This window comes from Glandiceps talaboti, chromosome 13, assembly GCF_964340395.1.
Source record: "Glandiceps talaboti chromosome 13, keGlaTala1.1, whole genome shotgun sequence".
Taxonomy (NCBI): Eukaryota; Metazoa; Hemichordata; class Enteropneusta; family Spengelidae; genus Glandiceps; species Glandiceps talaboti.
In genome coordinates, this window is record NC_135561.1 from 15,091,240 (window position 1) to 15,107,760 (window position 16,521).

At 37.1% G+C, this 16,521-nt stretch overlaps 2 protein-coding genes across 2 annotated transcripts; both read right to left on the bottom strand.

Moving 5' to 3' along the window:
- Positions 1 to 1,316: 1,316 nt before the first annotated feature.
- On the bottom strand, positions 1,317 to 7,314 carry LOC144444318 (cytochrome P450 2U1-like). Its single transcript, XM_078133732.1, has 4 exons — positions 7,299 to 7,314; positions 6,627 to 6,701; positions 5,005 to 5,997; positions 1,317 to 1,495 (listed from the first exon to the last, which is right to left on the bottom strand). Exons 1-4 carry the CDS (start codon positions 7,312 to 7,314, stop codon positions 1,317 to 1,319), a joined length of 1,263 nt encoding a protein of 420 aa, XP_077989858.1.
- A 1,875-nt stretch (positions 7,315 to 9,189) lies between these two features.
- Positions 9,190 to 16,521, bottom strand: LOC144444319 (cytochrome P450 2U1-like). Its single transcript, XM_078133733.1, has 4 exons — positions 16,459 to 16,521; positions 11,867 to 11,927; positions 10,692 to 11,684; positions 9,190 to 9,368 (listed from the first exon to the last, which is right to left on the bottom strand). The coding sequence occupies exons 1-4, from the start codon at positions 16,519 to 16,521 to the stop codon at positions 9,190 to 9,192; spliced, it is 1,296 nt and encodes a 431-aa protein (XP_077989859.1).

Here is a 16,521-nt window from a genome sequence, read left to right on the forward strand (position 1 = left end):
AGAGGAAAGGGCTAAGCATGCAACCTTGTCTCACTCCAATCGGACACTCGAAATACTCGGTTTTTCCCTTGTCAGTTCTCACACACGATTTGACACCACAGTACATACTATGAAGTATGCGGAACATTTTTCCCTTGACGCCACCCTTTAAAAGAATATACCAAAGTCGTTGTCGTTCCACAGTGTCAAATGCTTTTGAAAAGTCAACAAAAACGCAATAAAATTTTCCCTTATTCAATGTCAAGTATTTTTGGATTATGGACTGTAAGATGAAAATGTTGTCAACTGTTGAGTAACCTCTCCTAAAACCAGCCTGGGCTTCGTCAATCTTTGTGAAAGCATCTGCCCAAAATGTAAGTCTACGGTTGAGGATACCTGTGAATATTTTACTGAAGATACTTAACAATGAGATTCCTCTGTAATTGTCTGGTACATTGGTGGCACCCTTTTTATGAATTGGAACAATTACCGCTTTTGCCCACTCTGTTGGAAAAATACCCGTATCCATAATTCTATTGAATAAAGCTTTCAGATATGGAAGTAAAACTTGTGGTGATGATTTAAAAAATTCTCCCAAGATGTTGTCTGGACCAGCTGACTTCCCATTTTTAAGACTTGAGATACTAGCAAGTATTTCTTCATCTGTTATTGGACAATTAAGTATATCATAATCTATATCCTCGACTGCTGCTGGTATAACATCATCAACAGCTGACTGAAATAGATGTGTATATTCTTCTGACATATGGAAAGGAACATTATCACTTTGCTCTTTGTAGAGACTACTAAAATATTTGTACCAAGCCTCGGGTTGTATACAAGGTATATGTGGTTTAGAAATAGTAAGTCTACGGAGAGTGTGCCAAAAACGTTTGGGATCTTCAATACATATGGGTACTAATTCCTAGAAATTGAAAGGAATGAATCAATTATATATAAAATATTATATATATGTATATATATATATATATATATATATATATATATATATATATATATATATATATATATATATATATATATATATATATATATATATATATATATATATATATATATACATATACATATACATATACATATACATATACAGATACATTCTTCCAAGCCCCAATTCAATTGAGTTTGGATAAGTTTGTGCTGAACTAGAGTCTTTTATGAGTACATGTGTGTTAATGATTTGTGAACTGTTGTTTGAATATATTCTTTGTTTATCCGCAGTACTGTTTTCTGTTGTTGTCATTTCTTGTTTCTTGCACACTGTAGATAATGTTGCCATGGTGTGTGTGTGTGTGTGTGTGTGTGTGTATCGACGCTCATCGTTTGATGGTCTTCATCATGTACTTGGGAGGTTGTAATGTTACGTGCATACTTCCTGTCATATCCAGAGGTGGAAATTCGTCATCAGGCACAAGTGTATAGTGTTGTAAGACACTTGTAAAAAACAAAAATAATTCCATCTTCGCCAACTGCTCACCAAGACACACACGTGGTCCTGAAACATAGAATACAAGTTTATGTTTCAGAACAAGACACTATAAATAATAACACTTTGTCACGAATCTTAGAGAAGCTATGTGACATCTGGATAACACGACAGAACAGAGTTAAAATGGGAATGACACGCCAGGAAATAAAGGTATTAAGTACATAAACTCGGGTTATATGAAAAAAGTAAGCGCTTAGAAATCATGAATATTCAATGTGCATCTAATGAGTAATCATGTTTGCTAAGACCATAGATTTTGACCCATGATGCAATGTGGTTCCACCGAATGAACAATACAAGTGAAAAAGAGTTTTGACTTGGTGTTTCTTGGCAACTAAGCGAAAATTATTATATCATACTCTCCAGAACCCAAAGTTTGTGAAAATACCTTTACTTCCTGGCATGTACCGTGGCCGATAACGACAAACCGGTCTTCTAATTCAAGTGTCGGTCTTCTAGTTCAAAAAACCGGTCTTCTAATTCAAGTGTCGGTCTTCTAGTTCAAGTGTCGGTCTTCTAGTTCAAAAAACCGGTCTTCTAATTCAAGTGTCGGTCTTCTAGTTCAGGTGTCGGTCTTCTAACTCAAGTGTCGGTCTTCTAATTCAAGTGTTGGTCTTCTAGTTCAAGTGTCGGTCTTCTAACTCAAGTGTCGGTCTTCTAGTTCAAGTGTCGGTCTTCTAATTCAAGTGTCGGTCTTCTAACTCAAGTGTCTGTCTTCTAGTTCAAGTGTCGGTCTTCTAACTCAAGTGTCGCGTCCGTCTTCTCATTCAAACGTTTTCTATACTACACTACACTACACTACACTACACTACACTACACTACACTTTACTATACTATACTACACTACACTACACTATACTATACTATGCTATGCTATGCTATGCTATGCTATGCTATGCTTTGCTTTGCTGTACTGTACTGTACTGTACTGTACTGTACTGTACTGTACTGTACTGTACTGTACTGTACTATACTATACTATACTATACTATACTATACTATACTATACTATACTATACTATACTATAGACCAATGGGATCTCATGTGAGGATGTCCGGCTATACTATACTAGACCAATGGGATCTCATGTGAGGATGTCCGGCTTTCGAGATATGTCACTTGACTCGCCAGTTACACAAACAATCGACTGTAGCATTCCAAAACCACTACCAGTGTATCTCTTAAAACTATTATGTGATTCTCACGAAAAACACATTTAAATTTAATGGAGAATTCTGCACACAAACATGTGTATGTAGCATGGGCTCTTGGGCCTCACCCGAAATAGTCGACATAGCATTCCATGAACTGGAAAGTCACATTATTTAAATCTACACGAATAAAATATCACTCTGGACACGTTTCAGGGATGACGTTTTCGTGATATTTTGTGGCACCCAAGTCGAACTAAATAATCTGAGTGAAAAAATAAACCAAATACATTCAACTTTCAAATTTTCGTTGGAAAGCTCAGATACGGAAGTAACATATCTTTTCAATCCACAAATGTCAACGACACCAATAACACAAAGTATTTGATATCAAAACTCATTCCAATATTTACACAGGCAATCATGTCACCCAGACTCAGTCTTCAAAGGGTCCATTAAGGGTCAAACGATCAGATAGATAGGAACATGCATATGTAGTAACAAAGAAGAATTTCGAAGAAAGTGAAATTCTTCACCGGGAAATAGCGAGGAGAGGCTATAATGAAACAGAAATAAATACTAGTAACTTGAGTCCACTATCATAATCCTGACATCTCTATTTCATGAACAACACAAGTAAACTCTGGGCAAACAAATACGGGAATACTATACTATATACTATACTATACTATACTATACTACACTATAGTGTAGTGTAGTATAGTATATAGTATAGTATAGTATAGTATAGTATAGTATAGTATAGTATAGTATAGTATAGAAAACTATTGAAAGAGAAGATGGACGCGACACTTGAGTTAGAAGACCGACACTTGAACTAGAAGACCGACACTTGAATTAGAAGACCGACACTTGAACTAGAAGACCGACACTTGAATTAGAAGACCGACACTTGAACTAGAAGACCGACACTTGAACTAGAAGACCGACACCTGAACTAGAAGACCAACACTTGAATTAGAAGACCGACACTTGAACTAGAAGACCGACACTTGAATTAGAAGACCGGTTTTTTGAACTAGAAGACCGACACTTGAACTAGAAGACCGACACTTGAATTAGAAGACCGGTTTTTTGAACTAGAAGACCGACACTTGAATTAGAAGACCGGTTTGTCGTTATCGGCCACGGTAGGCATGGCATTCCCTGGAACATTATTTTCATTATAACAATACACTGTATGTATGTATGTATGTATGTATGTATGATCATTAGCATTGTGTCACAACATGATTTTCATTTCACAGCAGGGGTCCAGTACAGGATAGTAATTAAAGTCTACTGAAATGAGAATATCTTCACTTTAAATTTCTCTTAAATCACGGACACTACTATTAAACGAATTTATGAAAAGCAGTCTGCAAGTCCCTATTCAGTTGTCAGGAAGTTTCTTTATTTCCCACAGTGGTGTTTCCCTTTAATGTCCCACAGTACAATATCCATTTCCATTTCTAGTGCCCTGGTTTAGAGTAACCCAACTCTGCTCAATTGCCACAGCTACACAATGGAGAAAGGGAATAATGCAACTGAAATGTGTTTGTATTGTTAATCTCACACAACAAAAACAAAAACAAAAAATTGACACATTCAGGATTCAAGTATATGAATAACATGAAACTTCATGACAACATCAAAATAAGTCGAATATTTAACATAAACGAAAACAGTAAATTTATAAAAACAAACAAACAAACATGTTGATGGCACCAGAGATTAATACATTTTACCACAACTGACTGATTACAGCTACTTATTATAACAATATTAAAGATGCACTTGCTGTAACTATGGTATGTATTTTTGGGTCAGCCACAGAACTATGCATTTACTGAAAATTGTTAAAATACCAATAATTCGGTAATGTGCATGCTGTTCATTAGGGTATGGTTGTGTCCTTTCGTAGTACCACTAGTAACAGGTTGAAATCATGAGAGCATTGGGGCTGCTGATTTTAAGGTGCTGACCCTAAACTCAAGTTAATTATTATACCTTGTTATGCTACAGAGGTGATTCAATACTGTTCAGTGTGTACGACATTATTTGTAAGTCTAGTCTGTAAGTAGTCTAGCTGCTAGACCTCAGGCTTTCTTCTCAACACTCTTCGGTCGCCTTGCCCTTGACAATGAGCAGAAAAGCCCAAGGGGTCTAGCAGCCAGACTAGTCTGTAAGGAACACCATGATGGGGCGCCCTCACACATCAGTCAACCCCTCTCAGAGAAGGCCAGTGAGGGTGGAACGACATGAAGTATCTAACAGTCTATAGTTACTGTAAGTCAGTGTTTTAAAAAGGTGTGAACGTTCCAGTTGCAGTCAGTGCAGCTTTAATGACACGGATTACTTACCTAGGCCGAACGGAATGTAAGTATCTGGTCTGAAAAACTTTCCTTCAGAGTCTATGAAACGACTCGGATCAAACTCTTCAGGTCTTTCCCACAATTCTGGATCACGCAAGGCACTCCAGATATTGGGCAATACTATTGTACCTTTAGGGATGTCATACCCATATACTTGGGTGTCGTTCACAGTCCAATGTGGTACAGATAGTGGCGTTGTACTAGCTAGTCGCAGAACCTCAGTAATGGTAGCTTCAGTGTAGGGTAGGTAAGTTCGGTCAGACATATTAGGAAGCCTGTCTTTATCAACGACTCTGTCTAACTCTTCTTGGACTTTTTTCTGTATATCTGGATATTTGAGCATGAACAACCATCCCCACATCAGTGTTGAGGTGGTTGATTCCGTTCCAGCAGCAAATATGTCCAGTATAAGACAAAACACGTGGTAATACTTGTACGGGAGGCCCTGCTCTTTCACAATTCGTGGGGATGTCTCCGAAACTTCTTTTTCCCATTCCTTGGTAGTCTTCAAAAAGACGTCTATGAAATCACGTATGTTATCAGGGTCGTATGTCTCCTCGTGTTCTTTGATAAAAGGTTCGACGACATCATATACACCTTGGTTATATTGAAAAAGATATTTCCCAAACAGGAAATCTAGGATCTTCCCAGCTCCTTTAAACATGAATGGTATACCGAAGTAAAGAGGTGCAATTTTGAAGATTGATTCTAGCGACGCGGTACATTTCTTAAATCTGGAATCTTTGTAATCAAACCGCTCACCTATCGTGATTGAACATACAACGTTATACACTGTGTTTGTGATGTTTTCCATTGGATCAAATGCAACCATCTTCTGGTCTTCGAGAGCTTGCAGCAAGTAACGCGATTCCTCTAAAATACGTCTTTCCATTGATGCTTTCCCCATACCAAACTTTCGTAGGGAAGTCTGAAAAAGTTGTCGCTTAAATTTCCATGCTTCGCCATTCGACATTACAATACCTGATTGGGAAATATGTAACACAGAGTATATTACAACCCTTAATACTGAAGTAAAACATATTACAAAACTTAACACTGAAGTAAAACATATTACAACACTTAACACTGAAGTAAAACATATTACAACACTTAACACTGAAGTAAAACATATTACATCCCCTTAATATGAAGTAAAACATAATACAACACTTAACACTTAACAATCAAGTAAAATACTTTCTATTTTAGTCACACTCATTGATAGCATTCCTATCAAGTGGAAAAGTATTCTCTTAAATGCTTCCATTATAAGCCCAGTGTTTAGCCTTTCTAACAGAGTCAGTTTGTACAGTGTTTTCTGCTAAAAAATGTCATGTGTGACCCTAGTTTCAGTCCCGATGCAATACATTATTTTGTATGGAAAAAGGTAAAGTGTTAATACTTCTGTTTTCATGTATAGATACTATCTCTTCAAACACTCACGGAAGTATTGTGACCAACGAGCATCTTATCTTAGGAACTAACAAAAAGTGACCTGCCATCTAAAGTAATCTGGGAAAAAATCAACAATGATATGTACTTTGACAAGTATCTACCCAATTCTACAGCTGCTGCAGAACTTCAAACCATGGAAGTATAACGGGTCATACTTCCATGTTCAACCATGACATTGATAACTATACTCATACCCTTATAAATGCTATAAAAACAGCGACTAATGAAACCTGTAACACCAATTGTTCACATAAGAAAAAGAGTACAAAAAAAGGTATCAAAGTATGGAACCCCAAACATTGTCACCTCTATGAAAGAAAACAGACAAGCAGCTTCAAACTGGATCAAAGCTGGTAGACCAACTGATCATACAAACCCTATAGTTATTCAAAGACGTCAAACTCGTAAGCAGCTTCGTAAAGTGATCAGGATAACACTTGAGATCAAAAGAGTTGCATTATACAATAAGCTACTGGTAACACATAGTGAAGACAAGAATACTTTCTATAAGTTAATTAGATCTCAGAAAATCTAAGAATACGAACATAAAGGAACTCAATGTTGACAACAAGATATATACAGAAGAAAATATTATTCAAGGTTTTAAAACCCATACTACAACAGTGGCTATTACAAACATGTAAACAGAGACATGTGTGCACTTGAAATCTTATGGCGTTTAAAACCACAAGATATTCTATATATAACGGAAAACGAGTTAACAACTTACATTGACTCATTGGCTTATAACAAAGCATCTGATATTCATGGTATGACCGCAGAACGTTTGAAGACAGGTCAAGTTATCATCATCAAACACCTTTTACCACTGATCAATGCCATGCTACAACATAACCACATTCCCCAAGCTATAAAAGAAGGAATTATTACGCCGATTACCAAAAATAGGAAACAACATAGCTGCAAACTATCGTGGTATTACCTGTCTACCCATTATTGGAAAAATCATCACAAAAGCACTGGTCACCAGGATTGATAAGTCTTTCTGTAAACAACAAAACAAATTACAATTTGGATTTACAAAGAATATGTCAACAGCTAATGCAGCTCTTATAGTCTCTGAAGTTATAAATAATGCTAAAGACAATAAACGCCCACTTTTATTTATTACCTTTGATGCCAAAAAAGCCTTTGATGTGGTGTGGCATAAGTTCCTCTATCGTACACTCTGTCTGTCCAATTTCTCTCAACCAGTTGTCTAGACTATCATACAATGATACAAAAGTGCTACTTCCAGTGTTAAATGGAGTAATAATATCTCAAGCAGTTTTCAAATACAACATGGAGTTCGACAAAGAGGCGTTTTATCTGCACATCACAAGGTATACATCAATGTTATAGATATCTATAACCAGGGAATAGGCTGTCACATTGTACCATTAACTGTGTCTGCCCTTCGTTTGCAGATGATACCTCTCTACTAGTTGATGGTACTACTGACGCCCAGCAAGTACTTGCCTGCGTTACAAACTATGCATCAAAATAAAAGATACTCTATGAACCTCAACAACAGTTCTACCAACCTCAACCAACACACAACAAACCCTACATGTACACTCTGTGATCACTATAAGCAAATGTGAATATTTCCATACTGCCAGAGTTAACTTTCTATCCAAAGCTGAAGAAATACTACATAAATAGTCCACATCCACAAAGGAACAACAACAACAACAACAACAACAACAACAACAACAACAACAAATATGACCCAACTTTTACTAAGCTAAAGGAAATAAATAACCAACTACCTGAAACAGATCTTACAAAACTGGGACGGGTTTGTAGACAGTACTGCTTTGACCTGCACATAAATAGGCTTTTATCCGATGTTATTTAGTAACATTGTGTCATTGTGTGTAATCTAGTGGATTACTGTCTTATTTTGTGTTCTTTTGATGCTGGACCTACCAACTCAACTGAACTATAGCTACACAAAGCACAGACTGCTATATCTACACAAAGGAAACAGTTGTCACCATATACATAGAATAATAACAGATATGTATGGGGGGGGCGCAACACTGATTACAATACAAACACTAACAAGTATCGAAATCCTAAGACCATAAAAAATATGTGTGAAATAAATAAAACGAGGCGGTTCAACTGGTCTCCGATCTTCAATGTGATCTTTAATATAATTTAAAACACCAACGTTTCGGCGACGCACAAGTCGCCTTCCTCAGGGTAAGCACTTAGAAGGAGCAGGCGAAAGACACTCTGTCTGTCTGGGCTGAAGTGCTGAGTTGGAGTGTGTGTGTAACGGCTCCTGTGTATCTTACTTGATACTGTACTATTATTAGTAGTTATATCGCTCTACAGGTATATGTATTGAGCACTGTTTGCTCCAGTATAGACACACACACACACACACACACACACATATATATATATATATATATATATATATATATATATATATATATATATATATATATATATATATATATTTATATATATACATATATTCTTCCAAGCCCCAATTGCGTTTGGATAAGTTCGTACTGAATTAGAGTCTTTTATGATTACATGTGTGTTTAAGGTTTGTGAACTGCCGTTTGAATACTAGATAATGCTGGTATATGTGTCTGTGTCTGTGTCTGTGTTTGTGTTTGTGTTTGTGTCTGTGTCTGTGTCTGTGTCTGTGTCTGTGTTTGTGTTTGTGTCTGTGTGTCTGTCTGTGTGTATCGACGCTCATCGTTTGACTGTCTTCATCCTGTACTTGGGAGGTTGTAATGTTACGTGCATACTTCCTGTCATATCCGGAAGTGGAAATTCGTCATCAGACATAAGTGTATAGTGTTGTAACACACTTGTAAAAACCAAAAATAATTCCATCTTCGCCAACTGCTCACCAAGACACACACGTGGTCCTGAAACATAGAATACAAGTTTATGAAATTTGTTTCAGAACGAGCCACTATAAATAACACTTTGCCACCAATCTTATAGAGAAGCTATGTGACATCTGGATAAGATGACAGAACAGAGTTAAAATGGGAATGACACTTCAGGAAATAAAAGGTATTTTCAGGTTATGTGAAGGAAGGAGGCGCCTAGAAATCGTGAATATTCAGTGTGCATCTAATGAATAATCATGTCTGCTAAGACCATAGATTTTGACCCATGATGCAATGTGGTTCCACCGAAAGAACAAGAGAGGTGAAAAAGAGTTTCGACTTGGTTTCTTGGCAACCAATGTGAAATTATGAAACGACTCTCCACAACCCAAAGTTTACGACAATACTTTTATTTGTTGGAGTGGCATTCCCCTTTAATGTTATTTTCATCGTAGCAATGCACTTTATGTAAGATAATAATGTTGGTTAGCGTTTTCCCACTGTGCTCAAAACGCTTTACAATATTTACCCCTGGCACAGATTCATGGTGGCTCAACCCTTTATACTTCCTCAACTCACTGATTGAAGTTTGAATAAACATGAATAAGATAAGGTGAATATTTAAATAAACTAAAACAGTACATTTATAAAAACAAATAAACAAACAAACATGTCGATGGCAACAGAGATTAATAAATATAAAATTATCACGACTGATTACAGCTACTTATTCTAAACAATATTAAAGCCACACTTGCTGTAACTAAGGTATGTATTTTCATGGTCAGCCAAATAACTATATATTTACTAAACATTCAATGTGTTAAAATACAAGTCCCAATATTTGTTAATTCCTATTCTTCAAAGCATTTTACCTTTGTTGAGACAATGTTTGTGAAATACTTTGTTTAGTTTTTACCTTTTTCAGCCATTGTACTTCTTTGTGCAGTACTTTTTGATTTATTCATTTTTTCTTCTATGAAGCGCCTATAAGCATTTTCTTGGATATATATGGCGCTATATAGATATTGTATTCTTATTATCATATATTATTATGTCGATGCTGTATCATATTGTGTTGGTTAAAGGTTGGTTGTGTCCATATGGAGTAAAGTAACGGGTTGAAATCATCACGGTAGTGTTAGGACTGTTGGTTTTAAGGTGCGGACCCCCAAATCAAGTTAGTTGGTATTGTTATACCTTGTTATATGTATATAATAACACAGAGGTGATTCAATACTGTTCAGGATGTACGACGTTATTGGAAAGTCAACTACATCCCACAAAACAGTGTTTTAAAAAGGTTTGAGCATTCCAGTTGCAGTCAGTGCAGCTTTAATAACACGGATTACTTACCTAGGCCGAACGGAATGTAAGTATCTGGTCTGAAAAACTTTCCTTCAGAGTCTATGAAACGACTCGGATCAAACTCTTCAGGTCTTTCCCACAATTCTGGATCCCGCAAGGCACTCCAGATATTGGGCAATACCATTGTATCTTTAGGGATGTCATATCCGTATACTTGGGTGTCGTTCACGGTCCAACGTGGTACAGACAGTGGCACTGTACTAGCTAGTCGCAGAACCTCAGTAATGGTAGCTTCCGTGTAGGGTAGGTAAGTTCTGTCAGACATATTAGGAAGCCTGTCTTGACCAACGACTCTGTCTAACTCTTCTTGGACTTTTTTCTGTATGTCTGGATATTTGAGCATGAACAACCATCCCCACATCAGTGTTGAGGTGGTTGTTTCCGTTCCAGCAGCAAACATGTCCAATATAAGACAAAATACGTGGTAATACTTGTACGGGAGGCCTTGCACTTTCACGATTCGAGGGGATGTCTGTGAAACTTCGTTTTCCCATTCCTTGGTAGTCTTCAAAAAGACGTCTATGAAATCACGTATATTACCAGGATCATATGTCTCCTCGTGTTCTTTGATAAAAGGTTCGACGATATCATATACACCTTGGTTATATTGAAAAAGATATTTCCCAAACAGGAAATCTACGATCTTCCCGGCTCCTTTAAACATGAATGGCATACCAAGGTAAATAGGCCCGATTTTGAAGAGTGAATCTAGCGACGCGATACATTTCTTAAATCTGGAATCTTTGTAATCAAACCTCTCACCTATCGTGATTGAACATACAACGTTATACACCGTGTTTGTCATGGTTTCCATTGGATCAAATGCAAACATCTTCTGGTCTTCGAGAGCTTGCAGCAAGTAACGCGATTCCTCTAAAATACGTCTTTCCATTGACGCTTTCCCCATACCAAACGTTCGCAGGTAAGTCAGAAAAACACGTCGCTTAACTTTCCATGTTTCGCCATTCGAAAAAACAATACCTGATTGGGAAATAAGCGGAGCATATTACAACCCCTAACACTGAAGTAAAGCATATTACAACCCCTAACACTGAAGTGAAACATATTACAACCGTTAACACTAAAGTAAAATATATTACAACCATTAACACTGAAGTAAAACATATTACAACCGTTAACACTGAAGTGACGCATATTACAACCTCTAACGCTGAAGTAAAACATATCACAACCCTTAACACTGACGTAAAGCATATCACAACCCTGACATAAAAGATAGTACAACCCTTAACACTGAAGTAAACCATATTACAACCGCGAACACTGGAGTAAAACATATTACACGCCCTAACACCGAGGTAAAGCATATAGCAACCCTTAACACTGAAGTATAACATATTACAACCTTAACACTGAAGTAAAGCATATTACAACCCCTAACACTGAAGTAAAACATATTATTGCAACCCCTAACACTGAAGTAAAACACTTTCTATATTAGTCGCACTCATTTATAGCATTTCTATCAAGTGGAAAGGTATATATACTTTCAAATGCTTTAATTACAAGCTCAGTGCATAGCCTTTCTAACATAGTTAATTGTAAACAGTGTTTTCAGCTAAGGCCAAGGTGAAAAAACTGACCACACATCGAGCTTTATATTTTCACTGTTGGGTTAGCAAATGAGATAAATTTACATGAAATAGATCCTAATGAAAAACGAATCCCTGATGGAAATAAATAAATAAATAAATACGTGTCTTTTCTTTTCTTTTTTACACACTTTTTGAAGAAAAAAATATGTTGTTCATAAAGTATTTCACTATTTTTTTGACTATCATCACTAAGTTCTGAAGTATCAAATAACTATGCAAATTAGTTAGGTATTTTCATAGTCTCGCTGCCAGACTTGTGACTATCGTCCCTAATCGATATGTATTCCGAGCGGCTTAGCCGCGAGAAGAGAGGGACTTGCCGGGACTTAAGTCCCTAACTTCTCGCGGCTTCGCCGCTCAGGGCGCATTCTGTGCGCCTTACAAAGCTAGTCATGAGTCTGGCAGCGAGACTAGTATTTTCACTGCAAACGAGTAAACACTTCAACTACTTTCCGTATGTAAGCATAATCGATCTTGATGTTTATTAATGTATCGAATGTATCTGATATTTTAAACATTTCCACTGGATAATTATACACTTCTATGAAACATTTGTTTAAGTAAATTCATTACTGTAGGTGATATCCGACCAAGAAAGATATTATTCGCCAACTGTCGTTTGGAACTGTCGTTTGCCAACTGGTCACGAACGCCATCGCTATTGATCAGAAAATAGGGGCCAGAATAATGAAACTTTTAGTTCTAGACAACTAAGTCATGTACCTTCCTGTCGGTTATCATAGGATTTGGCGAGTTAATTCATAAATATGCCTGTTGTTGTCTTACATTATACAAACGTCGACGAACTTACTTTTTAGATTACAGCTTGAGACAAATTTGCATAACAATAGGCCGTAGTATCAAAAGGTTACACAAGAGGTCACAGGAGATGTTGGGCGACCTAAGGGAGCCTTCAGTATTTACAAGAGGGGAGGGCCGGAGGAAATCACACATGGTCTGTTATGTAAAACATGACCCCACCCATTCTCCATTTGTTAAAAGTGACCCTCCCCTTTGTCCCATTTTGTAAAACATGACCCTCCCCATGACAATTGCATATACTGAACGTTAACCAATATTCCCATTATATGTATACATACAAATTAAGTGATTTTGACTCTGTATTAGAAAGCAATATTTGTATATATAAAGTGACAAACAGTAAAAGACTGGCTAGTTACCTTTCACTGATAATCATACACAATCTAGTTAGTATCTAAAACGTGCTTTTCATGTTGTGCATACTCTGTCTGATCTGGTCACTTGTTAGTCTGTAAGGTACGCCGTGACGGTGCGCCCTCAAACATCGGCCAACCCCTAACACGTCTGTATCGAACTGGACTCTTCCCAGCGTTTCCAACCAGAACTGGTTGCGGCCACCATCATCACCATCATCATCATCAGCAGCAGCAGCAGCACTGCTACCATCACCATCATATTTTAACAACAACATTTACGGACAGTGTGAGTGATAAGGTGAGATGGTACACTCAATGCAATTGTTTTATTAAACAATTTTCTTACAATATATGTGTTTTTATTTTTGTATTTTGGCATGTGAAGTACTCGTAAAGTGTTCATCTCACTTTTACATCTCAAAACACACAAAACAAATTGACAATAATTGAATCTTCAATTTGATCACAAAACTACGGATTGTAAAATGAGACCCTCCCCAAACATTGTAATGCAAAATATGACCCTCCCCAAGCAAGTGGACGCCCGATCAAAGGCGGGACTTTGAAATCAGTCGGAACTGGAAAAGTTCCGATTTCGACACTTTTTGTGATCGTACCAGCGACTACTATCGTCAAAAAGATGTAAAATGAGTACATATTCGACCGATTGCTAATATTGATAGCTTTATAAAAAAAAATTATATGTAATTATTTTGTTATTGGTGCGAAAGTATTTTGTTTTCGCACTCGCTATAGGACGGTTACTTTTCGTAGGACGGTGTTGAGCGAAACGCGTGCACCGTCTGCAAGCAGGACTGTCAGCCATGGTACAACATCTGAGCACAGACAAGGAACACAGTTTCTTGTCTGTGATCTGAGGTACAACTACTGACAATTATCGGATTGAGAGGTGTCAACGAGTTCCAGCAAGATGCTTAGTTTAGACAAACAAGTTTTATTTACACATAGCCCCAAAGCGTAGGCTGGTGGCGTTATTCACCATATGGGTACAGGTGTAAGAAGGTGCTAAAAGGTGTTACTTTTAGCATCAGCAGAATTGTAATGCAATGGCCCTTTTGTGTAAAAAACCCCCACACCATTTATTGAAAGCTATCAACAAATTGCAAGTACAAATGTAGTTGGGCTATAATTTAAACTGTTCAGGTAAACTGTATCGGCCTTTAGAAAGCCAGAGGGCAAACTTAAACGGATAATACAAATTGCACTAGGATATTTGGAAAGTGTTGTTGCTTCTATTAGATTCGCTCTCCGTTCAACACTGGTTTCGATAAATTGTCATTGAGTAATATCGATAGGTTAACTTAGTAATAAAATCACAAAATGTCCCTAGAATTGTCAGTTTTCATTATACACAGCAGATAATAATAAAATTCTACTTAGGAAACTACAAGTTGTGACAAAAGCCCTGGAAGCCTGACTTCGATCGGTTCACTATATAAAAGTTGACAGTGCCCTGGATGCCTGACCGGGCGGTTCACAACTGTTACACCATTTGACAGAGCTTTGGAAGTCTGGTTTCGTCGTTTCCCTGACAGACAGACAGACAGACAGACAGACAGACAGACAGAGCAGTTTAATTATAAAGACAGAAAAAGAAGAGTAGAAATGAAAACAATTCGGCAAAGCAAGTCACGGGAGTGAGAGTGAGTGTGTAGGTTTTTTCACCATAGTATATACTGTATGTCTGTGGATTTCACTTGCTTATCTTTCCTGACAAATTAATCTGTTTCTTAATTCCGAAATAGAAATATACATGTAACATACTTATTACATACCAGTCGCAATATTGAACCGGGTGGAAATACACGTGAAGGCTATGGTAGCATGACGCCATCAACAGTCGATCAGTATGTTCTTTTGTTTCGAGCTATTATTAGAAGAAAATAAATAGCTTGGCAATACACTAGATAATGATGTAGTTACACTTTCATTTAATATACGTAATGGAATTAATGACGTCACGCCGTTCCACAATAATTCTTTTACGAAGAAGTAAAGGGAGCTGCAAAATATCGGTCGCCATAACTTCATGTTGGATGTTTGCCATCGGTGTTCTATGTTCGGTGAGAGTAATAAATACCGTCCGGGTAAATACACGTCAACGTAGGAGGCGTGTATTGCCCGGATGACGTTTATCTTGTACCCCTGGAACTTCATTTGTGGTGATATATTCTTTCCAGGAAGAACTTCATACACCCAGCGTCTGTGTTTTGATTTCCGATAAGAAGACTGACGCCTACAGCCGACAACATTGATACACGCCAGTGTCAACATTCAATGTCACACACGTATATCATTACATATACGTTGTGACGAAAATAGCAATTACATCTCAATTGACGGTGTATTTCGTACCACTATGTACTTGCTATTATTATACAGGACATTCATACTACAAACTACTCAATACAATCACATTCATTATGTTTATGGAACTAGTGATATGAAATTCAATCGCCACTGATAAAACAAAACGTGGCTACTGATATCATAAATACAACTTTCAGAGAAATTGTTTATTTGTCTCTATTCAACAAGACTAATGTAAAGAAACATAATTACGCGCAAATAAAATACACCAATGAAACATTTGAAATGTTGTGTATTACGAAGCAATATAGTGTACATAAAGCTAACATCCCATAACAATGGATATGTCATATGTCCGTCATCAACACACAATGCAGTCTTCAATTATTGCGACTTTTTTGCTTGTACAAATGTTCAGACACACATTGATCGTCTGCTCCCCATCGGTTTCACGTGTTCTTCTTTGTAAGGAGATGCACTACGATCTATCTCTGGATGTCTGCAATAATGTGTCCGCGGTAGCAAGCAACAGCAATTCTATAAAAAGTACAACTTCCACCTGTGTCTATTAAACAAGACCAGCGTAAAGAAACAGCAATACCATATTGTGTATTTTTCGGTACCACTTACCTTCAATTTCTGATCTATGTCCTCAGATGTCATAACAGCAAGCTGTCGCTTTCTCCCTGCCAT